Below are 24,645 nucleotides of genomic sequence, written 5' to 3'. Positions count from 1 at the left end.
GAATGAAATGGACTAAAGAGCAGACATGCTTGCGGCAGCTATGTCTCCCAAGCACCAAATGGATTAGTCATCCATCTTGGAAAGATGTCGTAGGGTAAAAAAGGGATCCTCTACCCGCTAAGTACGATTGACTAATGACTAAGCCTTTATCTCTTCTACCTCATAGTCGAGGACGACTATGATTTCAAGAGAGAGGTAATGTCATAAAATCTAATATCTAACCAACCCAAATGATTTTCTCATATTAAATTGATCACTTAATGCGGGAGAATAAACGGGAACAAGTGTTAAGATATAGATTTGTGCGTATAGATCTATCTCAACACGGGGCCAATAGTAAAGGGGCCCAAATGGGAGATGGTCTATCAAGAGCAAGGCTAACCAATGGAGCATAAGACCTTAAGGTTAGCTTCATTGAAGACCTCCAATAATGTGTGTAAAAGTCCTTTGACCTTAGGTAAGCTAGGGCTGAGCTTGAGGTGGGAACCCGGCCCAAGCTCGAGGTGTTTGTCCTGCTTGAGGTGCTTGTCGTGCTTGAGGTGTTTGTCCTGCTTGAGGTGCTTGATTAAGGTGCTTGAGGTGCTTGACTTAATCCATGCTTGAGGTGCTTGACTTGCCGCTTGATTAAGGTGCTTGAGGTGCCTTGACATGCTTGCCTGAGATGCTTGTGGGAATACCCCCTAGTCCAAGTGATTTGTCATGCTTGATGACTAAGGTGCTTGAGCTCCTAAAGTCAAAAGCATCCCTACAAGAGGGGGGGCGAGCCCTTTTCCTAGGGATTAGAGAGAGAACACACACTCACACTCACAAGGGAAGCCCCAGCTTGAAGAGGCAGCAAGGACACATGTCAGGTCCCTACCCATGTTAACTTCATGTGTTGCTTGAAGCCTATTGGCTAGGATTCAAAGGGGTCCAATGATAAATTACTTGAATTATCTAATTGTTTTTGCATTTATCAAGTCCTCTCTCTCAAAGGGGAATGGGGGACACTTGTCCCAAGGCTATCCATGTTGCTTGTAATAGGCTCTGCTTGTGATTGGCTAGGCCTGGAGGGGTCCAATGAGCTTCAAGCATGAGCTACAAGGGGGGGTCGACCCAAGCAAGCTAGGGGGGTGCTTAGGGGGTATACTCACCCACACACACTCACAAGCACTCTCATTGTGTACTATGCAAAGTGCAAGAGCTCCCTCTCCCCCCAAAATGAAAGTAGCAAGTTCTATTTATAAGTACGTGTATTCGGCTCTGGCTAACTCTACATTGATATACTCTAAAGGGCTACGCCTTTACTAAAGCTCGACAAGTTTTCTAGCATGTATGTTATCTCAGGGTCTACACTAATCAAGGGGTATGCTGGGCAAGAAACCATTTGAATGTTTTGAGAAAATGCAATGTAAGGGACTTTCCCGATATGCAATAACTTTTAATGGTTTATTGAGGACTACAATAAGGTGTTGAAAAGATATATACATCACACATATGTGTGGCCATTGGGTCTTAGTAATTGGGAGTCTCAAACCGGAATCATTTGTCATTATTGCAAGAAAAGATTTGACATACATGACTTTAAGTATTGCCAAATGAAACCAGTGCATGTGCAAGACCAATAGATTTTGGGATATTTCTAACAATTTCTTTGTAAGAGCACCCTTCCAAATGCAATATTCTATGTGTGCATTGTCAAATAGTGTCCTACAATTGGGTTGATATAAAACATGGGAAGATTTAAGTATTTTTTAAATGTGTTATTATTTATAAGAAGCTCATTATTAAGTAATTGTTTAATGTTTCAAAAATTCAACAACAATTCTCTTATGATAAATTTGGATAGATCTAGCATTACTAGTTAAGCCTAATGACACTATAAAAGGATTAATTAGGAATTAAGATTTACGTATGCACATCTAGCTTGTTAGTAGTACTTGATGATGCCAAGCTCACAAGGTCCAATATATTCGTGATGCGTATGTGATCAGACAAAATTATGATTTTTTGTCTTTTTCATTTGGAAGACTTATTTGCACTTCAATTAGACATCCACCTTCGTAGCTATATATTGGAGATCATTATTAACTAGAGAAAGTACGCACTATAAATTGGAGACACAACAAGTCAAAGAATATATTTGTGCTTTACAAAAAATGTCACAAACAATTTTGTTATTGAGGGAAGGAAGCTGGTTTTTAGAGTATTATTATTTATGGGGCCAAACTAATTGTTTTTCTTCTTCATCGTGTGCCTTGACTTCTTATAAGGTGCTCTTCAAGGAGTTAGTCCAGGGAGCAGTTAGGCTAGCTACTATTGACGAAGCCGCACTGGGTGCGCACCTCGCCCTGCGTGGAGCCGGTGAGTGGGGCGATGTTGCCCATCTTAATGATTGCGGCGGTGAAGTCGGAGAAGAAGGCAGCTTGGCTCTTGGCGTAGCGGGCCACCTGGTTGCGCGTGGTTCCGGCTGTTGAATAGAGCACCTGGTCTGAGTGAAGGAGTCCGCGAGTTCTGAGGAGGTTGGAGTAGTAACCGTTGTCGAAGAGCGTGGGGGAGGCGATGTCAAGGTTCACGAAGGCGGCATTGGAGCCGGCCGGGCACTGAGGGACGAGCGACTCGCGGTAGGCGGGCTCGAGGGCGGTGGGGTCCTCGACGTTGGGCGTGAGGCGTGCGGCAAAGGTGTTGCAGTTGGCCTTGCCGATAGTGTGGCCACCGGAGAGCACCACCATGTCTCTGGCGGAGAGGCCGACATTGGCGAAGTTGGCGATGAGGTCGCTGACGTTGAAGTTGAATCCGGGCAGGAACTGGTTGGCGAGGGAGCGGCTGGCGGTGAGACTGTCGCGCCGACCAAGCAGCACGCGGTAGGAGGGGCCACCGCTCTGCAATATTGAATGACCAACGCCCAGATTAGTCATTAATAGAGCTAGTAGTGTTATGAAAATTCAAAAATGTATCAGCAGATGCAAGTAGAATACAATCGACGTGGGCAGCAGGCTAATCGCCTATTTAGATAATATGGTTGAAGCTTACCACCACCACGGAGTCGCGCGCCGCCATGGCCAGGATGTCGGCACAGGAGACGACTCCAGGACACTCCTTCTCCAGCGCGGCCTTGATGTCGTCCACTACGTCGAAGCCACGCACAGAGTTGATGTTGGGGAGGGCCTCCTGCTCGCCCTCCAGCACGCCCGGGATGCTCTTGAGCAGCAGCGAGCCATCGCAGCCCTGCACGAAGCAGTCGTGGAAGTGCAATCGCAGCAGCGAGCCGGCCATGCGGGCCTCGTTGGCTACTGCGTTACCCACCACCTGCCGCACGATAGACTCAGCACTGGGACAGCTGCTCTTGTAGAAGTTGTACTGCAGTGGGCCGCTGCTGCCTTCCAAACTGCGGCCGGCGTTGACGCTCCTCAATAGGCCGATGATCAAGCTGAGGAGAAGCAGACTAATTACTAGAGCATACACAGGACGTCCGGCCATGGCAAAGTAGTATTTATGAGGACCAGATGCAGATCAGCCGAAGCAGTGGGTAGAATGGCACTAATATTGTGCAAACTGATCAGCAATGAATGCAATTCGCGCAAGATGGGCTGGTTGATATTTAGTCTAGAGCTGCTAGAGCCCGATTTGATATAGAGTAATTTACAGCAAGCTGGAGCTCGGCTAGTCGATATATAGAGTAGAACAAGCTGATGGGATCGAGGCCCTCAGGAACGAGTCTTTGCGTAGCTCTCTGATGCCGTGCTTCTCACGGCTACGTGCAGCAATACCTCTTGAATCTGATCTCTCTCTCTCTCTCTCTCTCTCTCTCTCTCTCTCTCTCTCTCTTCATAGTACATAATTCGTCGAGAACGTATCCTGCCTGCAGGACGCATGACCAGCTCATGTTTGAACATTTCTCCTTAACTTGAGCAGCTCATGTTGAACGTTCCTTTCATGCTGCGTGTCGCGGTCGAAAGCCAGTGGCAAGTCAATCGTCAAAACTTCACTTTATTATTGTAATATATAATATATAATATAATTATATTTCATTATTATAGACTTGTCGTGCGTGAGCTGTGAGTTATGGGAAGGGCTCGTTCACACTGCACAAGAGGTGATAGACGCTAAAATGGATGTAATTATTACCTTGCTTGTTCACACTATGCATGACTCACTATACACCACAAACGACGTACCAAACAATGGGCTCACACCATGTGGATCCACCCATTTGCTTCTATCTTGTGGGGAAGATTTTAACTCTCACGATTTTTTTTCCCCGCCCAATCTCTAATGTGAGAGTGCCGCCCATACCTCTAGGGGGTCAAAAAGTACACCCCTTTAATTTATCAGTTGCTCAAGAGCATCATCTAAAAGTTCGTTGTCTTATGTACGTGTCTGAAAAGACAGATTTGGGTTTCTCTTGAGGAAGCGAGAGCAAAGGCAAAGGCGCTAAAATAATATGTAAGTCAAGATTTTTCAGTTTTTATAGAGCAGTTTGAATGTTGTTGGAGGCAGTTGGAGGATGATTTGGGGTTTGAGGCTACCAATTCCACCATCTACAACATACAATATTGACTACGTGCATCAAAACATACTACATTGATCCTCGCATTGATCATACATACCCATAAAACATAATACTAGAGATCTATATAATAAGTGCCACATTGTGCATGCATAGTGCAACTGTTCCTCTCCATTGTGTGTAGTCCATATGGTTGACTTCCATTGCACAAATGCTTTGTCAAAGTGATCTTTAATTGTGGAAAGCTTGCATTGGCTCTTCGAGAACAAGCTGTATAATCACGTGTAGCACATGCATGGGGCTTCTTCACCATTAAATTCTCACACTTTATCTACTCTGCCAAGCTCAATACACTCCTGTATAAGAAGCATTACCAAAAGTGCACTCATATATATATATCACTATTCTCAAATGTTATTGTATCACCTTTCTAGCAGCCACTAGTATACATGCATTCTCACCCAATGCAAAAATGGCTTCTCTTCTATGTTGGAATAGATACCTCGGTCATTGTAACCTCTCCCTTGGCCAATATTTTCACTAAATAGCATTTTCTAAAACGTGGAGATGATATAGCATCATTTTAATTTGCAAAAAAAAACAATTATATTCAAAAGTAAAGAACACTCACTCCACAAGGCTGGTATGTGCACGTTGTTAGCGTGCAAACGACAAGGAAAACGAGTGCCTCTATAATCTTGCACAAATCCCATCGTCGGAAGGAAGAACTATTACACTACCAAAAACACTTGTACTGTTTATAGTGATTTATGAAAAACCCTTCAAGCATGAAACACACTCAAAACTAGGAGAAACTGAGGACATCATGACGAATCTCGTCTCATGGAGATGTTCGTAGAGTATCCATATGCAAAAAACTGATGTAAGATGAAAGAGTTATGGCCAGTTGAAAACGATGGTGTACTCTTTCTTGCTAAAAAATGAGCTCTCTGGAAGTTGTGCAGGTGTTGCAACTATTAAAATGGGGGTCTTTCTTATCTTTTATTCCCAAAAATTTCCCCTCTCTTCTCAACCGACAAGGCTCTCTTTGTAAGCCTCGTTTAATTGGTTCATTTTTTGCCTTTTTTGGGTATATAGAAAATGAGGTGTCGGTGACCTTTTGACCAAGAGAATGGGGTGGGGGCAAGTGTCCAAGGGCCAAAAATTGAAGCCAGGTGCTTGTCCAACTGAGTGGGAACCCAAAAAATGTGCCCCATCTCCCCCATGAAGCCCACGAGCCCCTCCATAGCCAAGCCTTGAGAGCTCCTCTCACCTTGATACACCCATAATGGGCTCCCAATGTGCCCTATATACCCTCCACTCTCCCCTTTTCCCTTCCCATGTGGGATAATTCCCATGCCACATGGCAACTTCCTCCCCAATCCTCCCAACTCCCCCATGCCCAATTAGTTTCCAGCTTCTCCCCCAAGCAGGATTTTGGACAACCTTCCCTAAAGCATAACTTGCTGCTCCGGTCATCGAATGACACACCATAACACACGGCTTGGATTCCATTATCTTAGCTACTTCTAAAAATCTTAAATCTGAGCATTTCTAATTTCAATCATCAATTTGGCCTAGTTGCCTTTGTCGCATGGAGCTGCAATCACTTTCTAAGTTGAGACCACCCACTTTGGATACACATAACTCATGATGTACAAGCTTGATTAACGAGTTGTAAATCACGGCTGAAAATTAGACCTTTGTACATGAATTTTTACATGGTCACTTCCAAGACTCGAAGCACTATGTACACATATGTACATGAGGCTAGTTAGCAAGCATTTTAGCATGATTTAATAACTTAATGCTCATCCAAAAAATGCCTAACATAGCTTTCCAACCCCCCCTAGTTTTCTTGATCATTCATACCAAGCGGGGGTTTCTAGGGAGTGAACAACTACTGCAGCTCATTTCCGAAAACCTCATTTACATTCTCAAATGTCTTCACACTATCTTCCTTCATTGATAACATCTCATTTGACACAATTTTCATCAAACGTGCCAGATATTTCTTCAATCTGTAACCATTAACATGATATTTATGGTGTGCACCACCCAAATCTACCAGCTGATATGTATCATTGTCGAACTTCTTCACAATAGTAAAAGGACCTTCCCATTTAATTTGAAACTTTTTCTAAAAGGTATTGTCCAACTTACTATTGTATCGCAACACAAGATCACCCTTTTCAATCCCCTTATTCTTCACATATTCATTAGCCTTTATTTGAGCTTTCTTTGACACTTCCTCATAGTAGTTTAAAGCCAAAACTCTGTCCAATTGCAAACATTGTAGATCCAATAGCCTTTTCTGCCAAGTGTCCCTTTGCTCTTCATCTCCCAATGACAACAATTTGAGTACAGGATTCAGGAATCTCCACTTCAATTGGCAATAATGCTTCCGTGCCATAGAACAAGTGATAAGAAGAAAACCATGTGCTTGTTTTGATAGTAGTTCTGTAGGCCCATAATGCACAAGGCAACTCTGAAACCCAAGTTTTCTCATGTGTCTGGATCATCTTTATCAAGATTTTCACCAACTCTACATTGAACCCCTCATTGAGACCATTGCATTGTGAATAATAAGAAGAACTGTACCTGTGTTGTATATTGAGCTTCTCGCATAGGATGTCAAACAACTCTCCTTAATCCCAGTCCTCTATCAGAAAGTAGTTCTAGTGGCACACCAAATTTGTAGCATATATGCTCATATACAAACTTTCCCATTTCCTTACTAGTAATATGTTTGATAGCTTTGTCTTCTGCCCAACGTGATAGATAATCCACTGCTTTCAAGATGTAAGCATTCCTTTTACTAGTCATGGGTAAGGGTGCAATAGCATCAAGACCCCATTTTTTGAACACATCAAAAGCTAGAATTGTCTTTCGTAATTTGGGCTTCAAAATTCTCTTCCCCATTTTTTGGCAAGGCAAACAAGACTTGCACCAATGGTTAACATCCCGGTGAATATTTGGCCACACATAACCTTCTTGCAAAATTTTATGCAACATGATCTTCATGGAAAAATGGCCTCCACAAGATTCCTCATGATTTTATTCCAAAATCTTGTAGATTTCCTCTTTCTAGGGCACATGACACAAAACCAAATCACTTCCTTTCATGTAAAGCACCTCATCAATCATTTTGTACTTTCTAGATTTTCTTATAAAAGCATACTTTTTGGAGGATGGTAGACCTTTAGGTAAAACACCTGTCAATAGAAAAGCCATCTCCTTTGATAACACTTCCCTCCCATGGTATAAAGGGGCAATTGCCTTCAACACAAACACACAAGTGATCATTTCTTGGGCATCATCATGAGCTTCTTCATTTTTAGACCTCTCAATATGCTGCAAACTCCATGCTTCAAACTTTTTGAGCAACGATTTCACCTTGAAGCATAAATTCTCCTGTTTAAAATGATTATTCTTCCATACTCCCAATACTTGCTTCATGAGCAAGAAGGCATCTCCTTTGATCTGTAAGCGTCTAATTCCCAGCTGTAAACAAATGTGCAAATGACAATGCCTCTCAAAGCAGCATCATGACTTCTTTGATAAGAGCCATCAAAATATAACAGTGAAGCATCAGATATGGCAAGAGTTTTGACTTTCTTCTTTTGCACCACCTCTTCCTTAACCAAAACAGGAGTATCTTTATAAGTGAGTAAATATGCCAGGGTAGCCCGAGTAATCTCTTCTACCAAAAAGGTGAATCAAAACTCCTGAAGTTCAATAACCCATTTCGTCAGTGTTTTTAATATATTCGAATTATTGAATAGCTAATGAAGCAATGAATAATTGGTTGGAAAAGTGAAGGACTTTTCCAACAAGTAATGTCTGAATCGTCTGCAAGAATAAACCATACTGGTCATCACCAATTCAATTTCAGAGTAATCTCTTTCATAAGGAGTCTTCACTCTGCTAGCATAATGAATAGGCTTCATATACTAAGATTCCTTCCCCCTTTGCAAAACAACATGGCCCCCCAATGGCATCGTCTCCCACTGATGGGTTAACATAAAACTCCTTTTCCCAGTTAGGAGCTTGCATAATGGGTAGTGTACTCAAAACTTCTTTGACTCTGTCAAAAACATTTTCACAGTCACGTGTCCACTCCAAGGGATCATTCTTAACCGCTTGCTGCAATGGATACAATAACCGTGATGCCAAAGATATGAATCAGATATTTAACCTTCTGTATGAAAGTGGCCAATTGTCTGGTATCCTTTGGATATGACAGTAATAACAAAGCTTGCACTTTCTTTGGATCTGCTTCTATCCCATTTTTTGAAATCACATGTCCAAGAAGCTCCACCCTTGCCAAATGACACTTCCTAGGGTTCAACTGACCCGCACATTCATCATACCTTGCAAAAGTCATTTCAAGATTTTGAACATGCTCTTTCCTTGGTCTGTATACACAAAAATCATCTACTAATCCTTTGACAAACTTCCCAAGGAACGGGGTAAGAACCCAATCCAACCTTTTCTTTCAAAAGCTCTCATTTGTTAACCCAAAAGGAAGGTAGAAAAAGCAGAAACGGTTGAGCTTACTTGTGAAGATACTCAATAGATGGCTTCTCTATATATGGCACCCAACTCCCCTCTATATATACATCATCTCATGTGTGTATTCTACACACTTTGGGGATCTATTTCTGTGCTCTCTCTCTCTCTCTCTCTCTCTCTCTCTCTCTCTCTCTCTCTCTCTCTCTCTCTCTCTCTCTCTCTCTCTCAACATGGTATCAGAGCAGGACGTTTTTGTTTTTGGTTTTTCTCCTGATTGAAGAAAATTTTGCAAAAACTAGCTTGAGGAGTCATCGGAATCGATGTGGCCTACAACTTTGCATATGAAAGTTTTTTCAAATTCTGCACCGATTTTGAGTTATCGTTCGCAGATTACATACATGCCTGAAAAGCAACTTCACTTTTTGTTTTTAATTTTTCTCTTGATTGAAAACAATTTTGCAGAAACTACCTATCAAAGGCACTAGAATTGATGTGGTCTACAACTTTGTAGAAGAAAGTTTTTTCAAATTCTGCACCGATTTTGAGTTATTGTTCGCAGACTGCGTACATGCCTAAAACGCAATTGCGTGTTTTCTTTTTATTTTTTTCCTAATTGAAAATGATTTTGCAGAAACTAATTGCGAAAAGCACCGGGATCGATGTGGTCTACAACTTTGTAGAAGAAAGGTTTTTCAAATTCTGCACCCATTTTGAATTATTATTCGCGGACTGCGTACATGCTTGAAAAACAACTTCACTTTTTGTTTTTCATTTTTCTCTTGATTGAAAGCGATTTCACATTAGGCAAAATTTGGACTCACAAAGGGGCCCTTTAAGGAGTTTGACTTTACCTCTCTCTACCAAAACGGGCGCATGGATAAATTTTTTCAAACAAACTCCAAAGTTGGCGGAGGTTTGACAGTTAGAATGTCCTCTTCAAGCTCTATCTACTAATATATAGCACGCCATGAGATTCCTCGTCACATTCATAATATGAGGAATCTCATGGCGTGCTATATATCAGTAGATAGAGCTTGAAGAGGACATTCTAACTGTCAAACCTCCGCCAACTTTGGAGTTTGTTTGCAAAAATTTATCCTTGCGCCCGTTTTGGTAGAGAGAGGTAAAGTCAAACTCCTTAAAGGGTCGATTTGTGAGTCCAAATTTTGCCTAATGAGACGCACCGGAATCGATGTGGTCTACCACTTCACAGAAGAAAGTTTTTTCAAATTCTGCACCGATTTTGAGTTATCGTTCGCAGACTGTTTACATGCCTAAAACGCAATTGTACGTTTTGTTTTTGATTTTTTTCCTGATTGAAAACGATTTTGCAGAAACTACTCGCATACGACACTGGAATTAATGTGGTCTAATACTTTGCAGAAGAAAGTTTTTACAAATTCTGCACCGATTTTGAATTATCGTTTGCGGACTACGTACATGCCTGAAAAACAACTTCGCTTTTTGTTTTTTATTTTCCTTCTCATTGAAAATGATTTTGCAAAAACTACTCACGAGAGGCACCGGAATCGATGTGTTCTAAAACTTTGCGAAAGAAATATTTTTCAAATTCTGCACCGATTTTGAGTTATTGTTGACGGAATGAGTACATGTCTGAAAAGCAATTTTTGTTTTTTGTTTTCGATTTTTCTCCTAACTGAGAACGATTTTGCACAAACACCCCGCGGAGCCACTGAAATCGATGTGGTCTATAACTTTGCAGAAGAAAGTTTTTCAAATTCTGCACTGATTTTGAGTTATCATTTGCGGACTACGTACATGCCTGAAAAGAAACTTTCATTTTTGGAATTTTGATTTTTCCGCTAATTGAAAACGATTTTGCAGAAACTATTTGCTCGAGCGCCCATCGTAATCGATATGGTATACTTTTCAGAAGAAACTTTCTAAAATTTTGCACCGATTTTGGGTTATTGTTCTCGTACTGCGAATATGTTTGAAAAGAAAATTTACTTTTTGCTTTTGATTTTCCTCATAATTGAAAACTTCTCAATTATATTTTCTCATCATCAATCATATAGTTGGTACTGACGTAACTTTGCTGCAGAAGCCAGTTACATATCGTTTCGATTCAGTCGAGCCATTGATGATCATCCAAATTCTATTCAGCTAATGTTGGTACATGATCTTTTTCTATATGATATACTCGTTCATTGATTCTCGTAAAATTATTCTTCTAGAGATATAGTTTATATAGTTTTATTGTTAATCTCTCGTTGATACCATAGTGATTTTGATGGTACCTCGATGATGTTTTGTTAGTACTTTGGTCATGGTGATTTTCGTTGATACCATGGTTATTCTCGGTGATGCCATGATGATATTTAGTTGATCCATGGTTATTTTCGGTGATACCATAATGTGTTTCGTTGATACCATGGTTATTCTCGGTCATACCATGATGTTGTTTCGTTGATACCATGGTTATTCTCGGTGATACCATGATGTTGTCTTGTTGATACAATTATTATTCTCGGTCATAACATGATGTTGTTTCGTTGATACCATGGTTATTCTCGGTGATACCATGATGTTGTTTCGTTGATACCATGGTTATTTTGGATGATACCATGATGTTGTTTCGTTGGTACAATGATTATTCTCGGTGATATCATGATGTTGTTTCGGGTATACCATGGTTATTCTTGGTGATACCATGACGTTGTTTCGTTGATACAATGATTATTCTATGATGCTTTTCGTTGATACCATGATAATTTATTAATTTTATTGATACAATGATGATATTTTGTTAATACTTTGATGATACTCATTGATATCACTACGTTGATAAATATCATTTTATGTAGTCTATACACATGTCATTTGCATCACATAATCACGCATCTTGTACTTTTACGTTCATACTTATATGTTGTCGTGCGTATATATGTCGTCAAAAGAGTGGCGTCGCAAACCATCTCTTATGGCATTGTGAATGTAATTTTTTCACTAACGATGCTAATAATTTTCATGACTATGATTTTGAAGTCTATGATCTATGTAGGATTGATGAAAGAATTGATTTCATGAAGACAAACTTGGTGACAATAAAAGATTTATGAAGACATGTTTGGTGATGCCATATTGATGACAAGCTACATAATAGATTCATGGAGACACTTCTGATTACGAGCTAATCGATAGCCTTTACACCTCTTTATTGAACCTTTGTATTTATTATTGTATTTGATAGGATAAGAGTAATGCAACTCCTCATAAAACATTCATATATTGTAAAAGGAGTGATGTAGCTCCTCATAAAATATTCATTGTAAAACGAGTGATGTAGCTACTCATGAACATTTGTACATTCAATGATTATTATAATATAACGGTGGGTGTATATAGAGTTGTGGGTTTTTCCTTTAATCCCCCAAGGTTAGGGACCCTTATTTGAGCAGGGGTGTTGAGCTTATATGTGAAGCTACTCAATATATGGCTTCTCTATATATGGCAGCCAGGTCCCCTCTATATATACATCATCTCATGTGTATATTATACACACTTTGGGGTTCTATTTTTGTGCTGTCTCTCTCTCTCTCTCTCTCTCTCTCTCTCTCTCTCTCTCAACAGAGACAACCCCATGGCATGATAAAGGTATTCTTTTGTGTATCTTCAGGACCAAGGATAAGCTAAAAATATCGTGAATAAGTATCACAACCACTGTATCTTTCAAAGCCAGCCCCACTGCACCTAAAATTTGATCAATGAAAGGTAAAGGAAAAGGATATTTCTTGGTCATTGCATTTAATGGCATATAATCAACACAAACTCTCCAACGTCCATCTTTCTTTGGAGTGACCACTACAAGGCTTTTCCATTCAGCATTATGAAACCACACAATAAACCATGGATTCAAAAGTTTATCCACTTCTTCTTTTAAAGCATTCATTTGCTCCTTACCCATCCTTCTTAATTTTTGTCTTATTGGCTTTGCCCCTTTGACTAGTTCAAGCTTCACAGGATCTCCAAAAACACCCCTTATTTTCTGATATGAAGTGATGAAAAGGGTTGGAAACCTATCCAACATTGCTAAGTACTCCCTTCTTTGTCCTTTTGTCAAATTAGCATTCAACATATTTTGAATCAACTCTTTCTTCACTGGCAATTCCTGTTTAGGCTGCATCAACTCTTCAAGTTGCTCTAAACGGCTTGAAGCATTTATATTCCCTAACACTTGCAACATTTCACCCACTTCTCTTTTCTCCCCGTCCAACAACAAGAATGATACTTCACCCTCAACACTAGAACTGGAAGCAATGCTACTTTTTGAATCTTCAGAATTGTCTTCACTGGAAACTTTGGATTCATCATTTTCACTCACATCTTCCAGTGCTAAAGGTTGCTTGGTAGTCATGTCAAACATCCTCTTTTCACCCTTAATCCTGCCATTCACACACATTGTGCCCTTGCCCCGATCTTGCACAACACCTACAACTCTCAACCAAGGTCATCCCAAAATGAGAGGAAATGCTCCCATACCAGGTGGCATAACATGAAAGTTTACTATAACCTTCACGTTAAAGATTCAACTTCTAAATTATTAATCAGTCCCAAACACTTCACTTTGGCATGGTTTGCTAGTCGAATCCAAAACCCAGAGCTTCTGCATGTAATGAGACCCAGTCTCTCGACACATGACTGTGTGAACACACAAACTTGAGCATCTCCATCAATGTAGGCCTCTCCCATGCCCACACCTTTGTGCCAAGAGTTCACCATAGGACAAATGTCGGGTAATTCTTCCACAGCTAACACTCTGGATTGTCCATGCTTTGGCTCTTTCTCTAGATTTACTAATACTTCCACTGCCACTTAAGTTTGGGCACCATCTTCATTAATTGTCCAAAAGTACAATCTACTTTCCTGGCAATGAGGTAGACTTCCTTTAAACTGTAAGTTGTTTGGCCTTCTCCCAAAGGTAAATTTGCTACTTCAGACCGTGTAGGAGGTCTCCTTTTCATCTTAGCTTTTGCATCTTCACCCCCTTTCTCTTTCCCTTTCTTTTTCCTGAGACTGGAGTGGCATAGCCGTCCCTCTCCCTTTTGCCTACGGGCATCATATCTGCTTCTTTCTTTTCAACCCGCACAATACCTGTTGAGCTTATATGTGAAGCTACTCAATACATGGCTTCTTGATATATGGCACCCCGGTCTCCTCTATATATACATCATCTCATGTGTGTATTCTACACACTTTGGGGCTTGTACATGTTGGTGTCATCTCTCTCTTCTCTCATCTACATGCGCTCTCTCCCTTCGGTTCAACATGGTATCAGAGCACAAAGTTTTTGTTTTCAATTTTTCTTCTGATTGAAAATGATTTTACAAAAACTCCCTGCGAAAAGCACTAGAATCGATGTGGTCTATAACTTTGCAGAAGAAAGTTTCTCCAAATTCTGCACCGATTTTGAGTTATTGTTGGCGGACTGCGTACATGTCTCAAAAGAAACTTTCGTTTTTTGGTTTTGATTTTTCTCCTAACTGAGAACAATTTTGCAAAAACAGCCCGCGTGGGCACTGTGGTCTATAACTTTGCAGAAGAAAGTTTCTTCAAATTCTGCATTGATTTTGAGTTATCGTTGACGGATTGCGTACATGTCTGAAAAACAACTTTCGTTTTTCATTTTTTAATTTTTCTCCTAATTGAAAACGATTTTGCAGAAACTATTCGCGAGAGACATCGGAATCTATGAGGTGTACAACTTTGCAAAAGAAAGTTTCTCTAAATTCTGGACCGATTTTGGGTTATCGTTCTCGGACTGCGAATATGTTTGAGAAGCAAAATTTTACTTTTTGCTTTTAATTTTTCTCATAACTGAAAACTTCTCAAATATATTTTATCTTCATCAATCATATATTTGTTACTGACATAACTTTGCTGCAGAAGCTAGTTACATATCGTTTCAATTAAATCAAGACGTTGATGATCGTCCAAATTCTATCGAGCTACTGTTGGTACATGATCTTTTGTTATATGATATATTCGTTCCTTGATTCTTGTATAATTATTCTTCTAGAGATATACTTTACGTCATTTTATTGATAATCCCTCGTTGAATCATAGTGATTCTGATGGTACCATGATGATGTTTTGTTAGTACTTTAGTCATGGTGTTTTTCGTCGATACTATGATGATATTTCCTTGATACCATGGTTATTCTCAGTGATGCCATGATGATATTTCGTTGATTCCATGGTTATTCTTGGTGATACCATGATGTTGTTTCGTTAATACCATGGTTATTCTCGATGATACCATGATGATGTTTTATTGATGCCATGGTTATTCTCAGTGATACCATGATATTGTTTTGTTAATACCATGGTTATTCTCGGTGATACCATGATGTTGTTTCATTGATACCATGGTTATTCTCGGTGATACCATGATGTTGTTTAGTTGATACAATGATTATTCTCGCTGATATCATGATGTTGTTTCGTTGATACCATGGTTATTCTCGGTGATACCATGATGTTGTTTCGTTGATACAATGATTATTCTCAATGATATCATGATGCTTTTCGTTGATACCATGATGATTTATTCATTTTTATTGATACAATGATGATGTTTTGTTAATACTTTGATGATATTCATTGATATCACTACGTTGATAAATGTCATTTTATGTGGTATATACACATGTCATTTGCATCACGTAATCACGCATCTTGTACTTTTACATTCATACTTATATGTTGTCGTGTGTATATATGTCGTCAAAAGACTGGCGTCGCGAACCATCTCTTATGGAATTGTGAACGTAATTATTTCACTAATGATGTTAATAATTTTCATGACTATGTTTTTTGAGTCTATGATCTATGTAGGATTGATCAAAGAATTGATTTCATCAAGACAGACTTGGTGACAATAAAAGATTTATGAAGACATGTATGTTTGGTGATGCCGTATTGATGACAACATGAAGACATGTTTGGTGATGCGATATTGATGACAAGCTACACAGCAGATTCACGAAGACACTTCTGATTATGAGCTAATCAATAGTCTTACACCTGTTTATTGAACCTTTGTATTCATTATTGTATTTGATATGATAGGAGTAATGTAACTCCTCATAAAACATTCATTGTAAAAGGAGTGATGTAGCTTGTCATGAACATTTGTATATTCAATGATTTTTAAAATATAATGGTGGGTGTATATAGAGCTGTGGGTTTTTCCCTTGATCCCCCAAGGGTTTTTTCATCCACAGTTAGGGACCCTTATTTGAGCGGGGGTGTTGAGCTTATATGTGAAGCTACTCAATATATGGCTTCTCTATATATGGCACCCAGGTCCCCTCTATATATACATCATCTCATGTGTGTATTCTACACACTTTGGGGCTTGTATATGTTGGTGTTATCTCTCTCTCTCCTCTTTTCTACATTCTCTCTCTCCCTTCAGTTCAACAATATCCACATGAACACCAGAGGTTGAGGCCTAATTTTCCTGCTCAGTACCTTGATCTCTCCATATATCCAATGCATAATCACTAGCCCTATTCGTAATCTGCTACGGAAGTGGAAACATATCACCTCCCATCCTTCTTGGCTTTAAACAATAAGTGCTGATGTGACCAAGCTCATCACAATTATAACAGGTAGGGATGAACCTCCTTTGCGGTTCAAAGACACCTTGTCCACGACCCACATTAGCATTAGGTTGATCTTCACGTGCTTGGGTCATTCATCTACCACGTCCACGACCATGACCACCACCACCACCTCCAAGAACAGTGAGTCACAGTTCCTGCATGATGGTCATCATGTCTTGCATATTTTTCTTTAACTTTTCAGTATTATCAACCCTTTGAGAAGGTTGAGTCCTAGCCTCTACCGCTTTTCTCATTTTGGCCACCATTAGTTTGGACAGGGACCGCTTCCTCGAAGGTAGCGGGCCTTTTCAACTCAACTTTGAACTTCAGATTTTCTTTTAAATTTTCCCTCGGGGGTGCACTATGTAATCATGTTAATATATAACGTGAGCTCGATAGGAGGGGTTTTAAAATGAAAACAATTTAGGCAATTTAACAGAGATACATTAAAATAAGGGGTTTTTATATTCAATTTAGGAAAAAAAATCCTAAAATAAGGGGTCATTTTATTCATTCATACGTATTAGTAGAGGGTTTTTTATAATACCCCGTGAATGCACGTTATATAGGGGGATACTTAACAGTTAGACCCCCGAGAATTTTCCACAAAACAATCCTTCTTTAACATGGATGGAGGGATTTCATTTCTCAAATTTCGGGCCCATTTATCCCATAAACGGATGAACTGCATGAAAAAAATATCAACACTTTGATTAACCTCTTGAGTCTACCCCAAAATTTCATGCCAAACTTCATCAGGTACTTCAATGGATCTGTACTATGCTAGAAAATCTTGCTTCACAGGATTGTAGTCTAGAACCACCCCAGGGGTTTGTGCCTGCACCAGCTCTTCATGATTTTGTAACCAAACTTTTGCCTCATCTTGTAAACTGTATCGCAACCGTGCCACAACAATATAGATTGGTCTAGTATATTTTACAGTAAGCAATTGACTTCCAATTTTTCAATAAAAGTCTCTGCATTATTAGTAGGCAATCCATGAAACTGTGGGAACTCGTCCACCATGTTTGATTGCCACAAAAACACTTATATGTGACGTCAAAAGCTCAACGGATGTCGATGGATCACTCCATTACCTAATCCACCTCACACTGGGTAACCCAGTGTCCAGTGCTTGGATTTACAAAACCTCATGACCCTTCAAAGGTTGCAATCCAATTACACAACCGCCTCAAGTGCTGTCCACAATTTGCACATACATAGGAGGTTGTTCATAAGGATCCACATCCCCTTTACATTCTTTGTGTGCAGAATAGATATATTTCACAAAATTTTGAGCATAGGAACACTTACTCCTCAATGGAGGCACCAAAATGATGTTAGCGTACAAACAACAAGAAAAACAAGTGCCTCTATAGCCTTGCACGAATCACAACATCGGAAGGAAGAACTATTACACCGCTGAAAACACTTGTGATAAACACCTGTAGAGATTTATTCAAAAAACCCTTCAAGCATGGAACACACTTAAAATTAGGAGAAATTGAGGATAGCATGACAAAGCTCGTCTTGTGGGGATGTCCATAGAGTATCCATAGGCAAAAAACAAGTGAAAGATGAAAGAGTTATGGCCACTCAAAAATGGGGGTGTACTCTTTCTTGCTAAAAATTAGCTCTCTGGAAGTTGTGCAGGTGTTGCAGCTATTAAAATGGGGGTCTTTATTTTCTTTTATTTTCCAAAAAATTCCTCTCTCTTCTCAACCGACAAGGCTCTCTTTGTAGGGATCTTTTAATTGGTTCATTTTTTGCCATTTTTGGGTAGAGAATGAGGTGTTGGTGACCTTTTGTCCAAGGGAATGGGGTGGGGGCAAGTGTCCATGGACCAAAAATTGAAGCCAGGCGCCTATCCAATTGAGTGGAAATGCAAAAAATGCACCCCTTATCCCCCATGAAGCCCGCGAGCCCCTCCATAGCCAAGCCTTGAGAGCTCCTCTCACCTTGATACACCCATAATGGGCTCCCAATGTGCCCTATATACCCTCCACTCTTTCCTTTTTCCTTCCCATGTGGGATAATTACCATGCCACGTGGAAAATTCCTCCTCAATCCTCCCAACTCCCTCATGCCCAATTAATTTCCAGCTTCTCCCCCAAGTAGGAGAATTTCTCGGAAAACCTTCCCCAAAGCATAACTTGTTGCTCCGGTCACCAAATGACACACCGTAACACACGGCTTAGAGCCCATCATCTTGGCTACTTCTAGAAATCTTAAATCTCAGAATTTCCAATTCCAATCATCAAGTTGGCCTGATTGCCTTTGTTGCATGCAGCTGTAATCACTTTTTAAGTTGAGACCGCCCACTTTGGATGCACGTAGCTCATGATGTTCACGTCCGATTCATAAGTTGTAAAGCACGGCTGAAAATAATTATTGAAAACTATGCCTTGGGGACTCGAACAACCCAAAACCTCAGCACCCACGTATGGAAAAGTCAAACCTTTGTACATGAATTTTTACATGGTCACTTCCAAGACTCGAAGCACTATGTACACATATGTATATGAGGCTAGTTAGCAAGCATTTTAGCATGATTTAATGAATTTATGCTCATCCAAAAAATGTCTAACAATAACCTTGGACATTGAAGGGGGTCATTTTGCATCCCTTCTCTTCCCAACCCACAAACAAAATATACTTTTAAAAGAAATCTATTCCATTCTCTTCGGGGATTTAATCTCGGGGGGGGGGGGGGGGGGGGGTGCACTATGTAATTATGTTAATGTATAACCTGAGTTCGATAGGAGCGGTTTTAAAATGCAAAAAAATTTAGGCAATTTAATAGAGATACATTAAAATAAGGGTTTTTTATATTCAATTTTGGAAAAAAGCTTAAAATAAGGGGTCATTTATTCATTCACACATGCTAAAAGAGGGGTTTTCTTAATACCTCGTGAATGCACATTATATAGCGGGGTACTGAATGGTGAACCCTCGAGGATTTAATATTCACATGATCATGTGCAATTTCTTGTGATCACAATGTTTATTATCATATTCACATAATCACAATTAATGTAATCAATAAAAAGCCGATAAGTGGGGACGTGGAAACCCACCAAAACGTCACCCAAGTATGTGTTTTTTCCAATGGGACCACTGGGAAACTATAAGAATGCTAAATCGGGCCCACCAAAAAATGAAAACTATCCAGTGGGCTTACCTAATTGGACAATTTCTATAGGTTAAGGGGAGATCACGTGAATAGTTGACGTGATCACATAATTTGAAATGGGATCACTCAATTTTATTAACGTGTTCATGTAATCGTGATCACCTTAAAGAAATCACTGATTCTCTTGATTAACGTGATGACAACAATTCAACCCCTTTCAAACAAAGACGTATTCCATAGCACTTAAAGTCATGGCATAGCTTGGTTTGTATTGTTTTCTCTTGAGAAGTACTTCCTTGTGTCTTTTGTAGGCAAGTTCTACATGTTTTGGTGATACATTGCATCAAACTCCTCCTAAAATACACAACATAAAGGTGGATTAAATTGTTAACACATATATTCAAGTCTACCTATGCATATATACTATAAATTACACTCACTTCCATTAGAGCTATGCTAAGGAAAGACATTGGAATTCTAAGCCACGTCCTTGATCAATTCATGGCAGCTCCATGAAGTACTCTTTGTTGTGTCATCCTTGTTAAACTTGTCCAACAAGGACTATCACTATGAAAATATATAATTGTTTAACAAATTAAAAATTAAATTTGGTGGATTAAGTTTTTAACACAATATATTCAAGTCTATCTATGCATGTATACTATAAATTACACTCACCTTCCATAAGAGCTAGGCTAAGCAAAGACATTGGAATTCTAATCCACCTTGATGAATTCATGGCAGCTCCACGAAGTACTCTTTGTTCTGTCATCCTTGTTAGGCTTGTCCAACAAGGACTGTCACTATGAAAATATCTAATTGTTTACAACGGTCTTTTGCCGTGTTTGTAGAGTGAAGGTCCAAAATCAGCTAGAGAGGGAAGAAAGAGAAAGGTGGGTTTTTTCTTCATTTCAAAAATTATCGTGCTTATTTTTGCAATTATTACCGTGATATTTACCTCTGTTATTGCCACGAGTATAATCGCGTTTATTCCTAAAGCGCAATTTAGTGCCTAAACAATCAAAATTTGGCATAAACATTCCCTCCTCTTCAAATTTTGGTGTTTGGGCCTAACCCTTAATAAAAATTAAAGAACATTGTATGAAAATTTTAAATTAAGAAAAAGAAAGATATGAAAACATGGAACAATAGTTAGCTATGTGGGATTACACTTGTTATGGCTAAACTAATCACTATCACTTGATTAACCTAATTTAGCATGCTTCACAAAAGAGAGGAAGAGGGGGGAGAGAGAGATGAATGGATGACACAACCAAAAAAATTAATAACTTAAAGTATACAAAATGTTTATGAATCATCTTACAAGAAGAATCATCCAATCCGAAACCCATGGCTCCTAAATCAATAAAGAGAGAAATAGATTGTCGTTTGTGGATGTGTTAACTTCATCATCTTTGAATTTGTCATCCATCTCATCATCTTCATCATCATGACAATCATCCTCGCTAAGACTTGCGGACTCCGGACTTCAATTATCGATCTCCCTCTCCTCTGTCTCCTCCTCATCCAAAGTAGGAGGTGGAAGAGGGTCGAAGTTGGTCTCCACTTCATTAGTGGCAAAAATGGTTCTCCCCCGAGGTGTTACAAGATTTACGAACCAAAGTTTTGGTTGGTGGATTGCTGGGATATACATGACCTATAAAAGAGAAGATCAAAGTGAGTAACATTGGTATAATTAATGTTACAAGCAAGTAAGAATAAAAAAGGTAGTCACTCACTTGCTCATAATTGTGTAGCAAAAGTAAGTTGTCATACCTCCCTGTGTGATGCACACTAGAGTCCACCATGTAGAGGCCATTCTCATGTCGTTTAGATACATTTGCAAGACACTTGCACTCAAAGGTGAACATATGAAAGGTTCTAAAATTAACCTTTAGTATTCTTTTAGTAGTTCCACAGTACTTGGCTTAATCACAATCTCTGTCAAAGTTGCCCATGATGCCATAGTCCATGGTCGTTCTACACTCGTCCATGGTGCTTCCACATAGAGTTAAAGGAAAGGCACTACCAAATAGGAGAATATCTTTTATCAAGATTTCTTCTCTGCACGCTTTTTCTTCCGTCATTCCCTCATGAATCCACTCTGCACTAATGAGATCTGGGAAACATGCAAACATGCAAAGGTGTCTAGGCATTGGGGGTGCCCTCCTTCCTCCATGTACTTGTTTCCATGCTTCTCTCTCTTGCAAACACCTTGCCTTTGCCATCATCCACAAGTCCACCCACTTGGTCATCATAACCTTTGCATTGGAAATACAAAAGTTATTGACCACTCGGGATAGTTTCATATCCATGTTAAATAATTTTCCCTTTCCACTTGGCAAGTGTGAAGTCATCCTTGCATCCTCCTTGTCTGAACACATGCAAGGCATTGAAGGATCAACTCGTGCCAAATACTTTGAGATGTAAACAAATGCCTCTTGCATGATCCACCCTTTGGCCATACATGCCTCTGGTTTGCGACCGTAGCCACATAAAATCTTGAGAGTCTTTAATTAAAACCTCTCTAAAAAGAACATCCATCGTGCGTGCACAACTCCACATATAGCAATCTCCTCAACCATGTTGTCGGGGATAATGATTTTATCAGGTGAACCGGGTCAGCAAGGGGCTGCTCGCTGTGGAAAACAAGAGAGACAAGATGCACAACACCAAGGAAATTATTGAACATGACTTCTAAATTAATTAAAAATGGATACCCATAATGCCTTAAACTACTATTGGTTAGCCAAAGTGGGATTTAATTACAAATGTTGGCCGTTAATGGCACTTCTATGCAATCCTCAGCTTGTGAGAGCTTAATCCTCTCAAGGACCTGCCCAAGAGAACTAAGATTACCTTGGTTGCACCTGTAAAGCTTATCCCCTTCGGTATCCCTCCTATTCAAGCTTGAAAAATATGATATCCACTTTCCTCCTTCACCTGCTAATTGCTCCTACTTGCTTTACCAAGTCCAGAGACTCAGGAAAAGTGAAAAAGAGCCTACATCCTCTTTCCTTGTCAAAGTCAAGAGAAATATCATGAACTCGAACCCGAGCTCACCTTGGTTCTTCCTTGCTTCATCAGAGAGAGAGAGAGAGAGAGAGAGAGAGAGAGAGAGAGAGAGAGATCATCAACCAATCCCTTCTTGTTCTTTACCTGCTCTTACTCTGTACAAGCCCTGAGAGACTTTGCTTTGCTACCCCTTGGATATCCCTCTTTACCTTATTCAATAGCCCTCACGAGCTCCACAAATCTCCTTCTTATGCTCTCTTTTACCCACGGCTAAAAGCAAGGGATGGTGGTACAAAACTGGTTGTCCTTGACACTACCTTTTGATGGTACGTTGAAAAATCTTTGCAATGCGATTTATCCAAGTCATAAAAGAAATTAGTTATCAGATTATATATCATTGGATTCATGTTTAAAAGAGGAACATCAAAATAGAATGTTGGACAAGTTTTGACACAAACTACAAAAAATTTACTAGTCTCCCCATTTTTTCAGTGGTACCAATAAGGTGGAAAAAAAATTGGTCCTTTTTTTGTGCCACCATCCCTTGATTTCAGCGCCACATGCACTATATATTCTTGGTTCTTACCTTCTTTAATGTTTCCATCAATTCCAAGAGAACAAAGAACTTGAGCTCAAAGCCACACTTCTTTTTGAACTATAGAGAGAGAGAATCCCTCCCTTTAATCATGCCTTGCAAGCCTTGGGCTTCATCCCTTCCTCCTCATGCCTTGCAATCCATCGAGCGTCACGCTCTTACCCTACTTGAGAGAGAGAGAGAGAGCTTTGGATGGTCTACCACTGTGTTGAAGCTCCTAGGAGAGGGAGGGTGGTTTATCTCTTGCCTTCATTAGTCAAGAGAGAGTGAGAGAGCCATGGGCTTTCCCCTCTTCTTTCCCTTGCCCACCAAGCTACGCTTCTTCTCTTGCTTACCCTCCAAATTCCTCCTCGCTAAGCTTCCTTGCGGCACTTCTCCATGACCCCTTTCTGAGATTCTTTGAAGCCGGCTCCCTAGCTTCTCCCACTTTTCTTTGTTATCCCTTCTTTGATCTCCCTTCGCTTCACACTTCTTCCTTATAGAACCTTCCCCCCCCCCAGGTTTTGTTTCTTATCCCTCAACCCATCGATCACAGCGCCTTGACTGATGTGGCATGTGAAATGGGCCTGATGACATGGCAGGTTGGAGTGGTGGGTGCACAAAAGAAGGCAAGAACGGGGCCAAATCAGAGCACCTCGGGTTGCCGAGTGAAATTTGCTTCTTCACCAAGCCCGTATGAGCACTTTGTAGTGCAATGCGAGGCCATTCCTTCCCTCCACACTGCCTGCTGTGATGCTCGACCTCGCCATGTATTTATTTCCCCCATTACCCCCCCCCCCCCCCTCCCCCAACTTACACTGGGCGTCTGGTTTAATTGGACCTTGGGCTGCCATTTGACTCAGTGGGGGCGGGCGCCCTTTTGGCCCTTCATTCATAAGGGCACCACATTTGGCATGCAAATTAACCAAGACATTGCTTCTAGAAGCTATTTTTAGTTTGCATGGTGCCACTTGCCTTCAAGATACAAGTGTATGTGATTGTATTTGGAGAGTTGTCCTCTCTTTGCATCTGTTGAAAACAGGTAGCTTCTCGGCCCTGCCTCTGTTGGGTAAATCTGGCGATCATTGCATTCCAAGAGATGATATTCTAGACACAAAGCCCTTCAAGCACTCATTTCACTCTAGGAATTTCCAAGAATAACCTTTAGGGTACATCCCGGCCAAGCATTGTCAAATTACCATTTTTCGCATACATACCGTCTACTGGAGTGCTGAGCACAACTCTGGAAGCATACCCCGTTATCAATGCACTACATGAGATGACATTT

At 40.1% G+C, this 24,645-nt stretch overlaps 1 protein-coding gene across 1 annotated transcript; it reads right to left on the bottom strand.

Annotated features, from left to right (window-relative positions):
- Positions 1-2,100: 2,100 nt before the first annotated feature.
- Positions 2,101-3,622, bottom strand: LOC147435584 (peroxidase P7-like). The gene is made up of 2 exons (XM_086488003.1): positions 3,013-3,622; positions 2,101-2,861 (listed from the first exon to the last, which is right to left on the bottom strand). The coding sequence occupies exons 1-2, from the start codon at positions 3,457-3,459 to the stop codon at positions 2,289-2,291; spliced, it is 1,020 nt and encodes a 339-aa protein (XP_086344129.1). The 5' UTR covers positions 3,460-3,622; the 3' UTR covers positions 2,101-2,288.
- Between the last annotated feature and the right edge of the window lie 21,023 nt (positions 3,623-24,645).

The sequence above is a fragment of the Adiantum capillus-veneris genome, chromosome 18, assembly GCF_014529385.1.
Source record: "Adiantum capillus-veneris isolate H3 chromosome 18, ASM1452938v2, whole genome shotgun sequence".
Lineage (NCBI taxonomy): Eukaryota > Viridiplantae > Streptophyta > Polypodiopsida > Polypodiales > Pteridaceae > Adiantum > Adiantum capillus-veneris.
This window is presented reverse-complemented; position numbering and strand designations above follow the sequence as displayed.

Coding starts and splice junctions, on each gene's coding strand:
- LOC147435584 (XM_086488003.1), bottom strand. CDS start 3,459: ATGGCCGGACGTCCTGTGTATGCTCTAGTAATTAGTCTGCTTCTCCTC. Junction 2,862..3,012: donor CGCGCGACTCCGTGGTGGTG/GTAAGCTTCAAC, acceptor TCAATATTGCAG/AGCGGTGGCCCCTCCTACCG.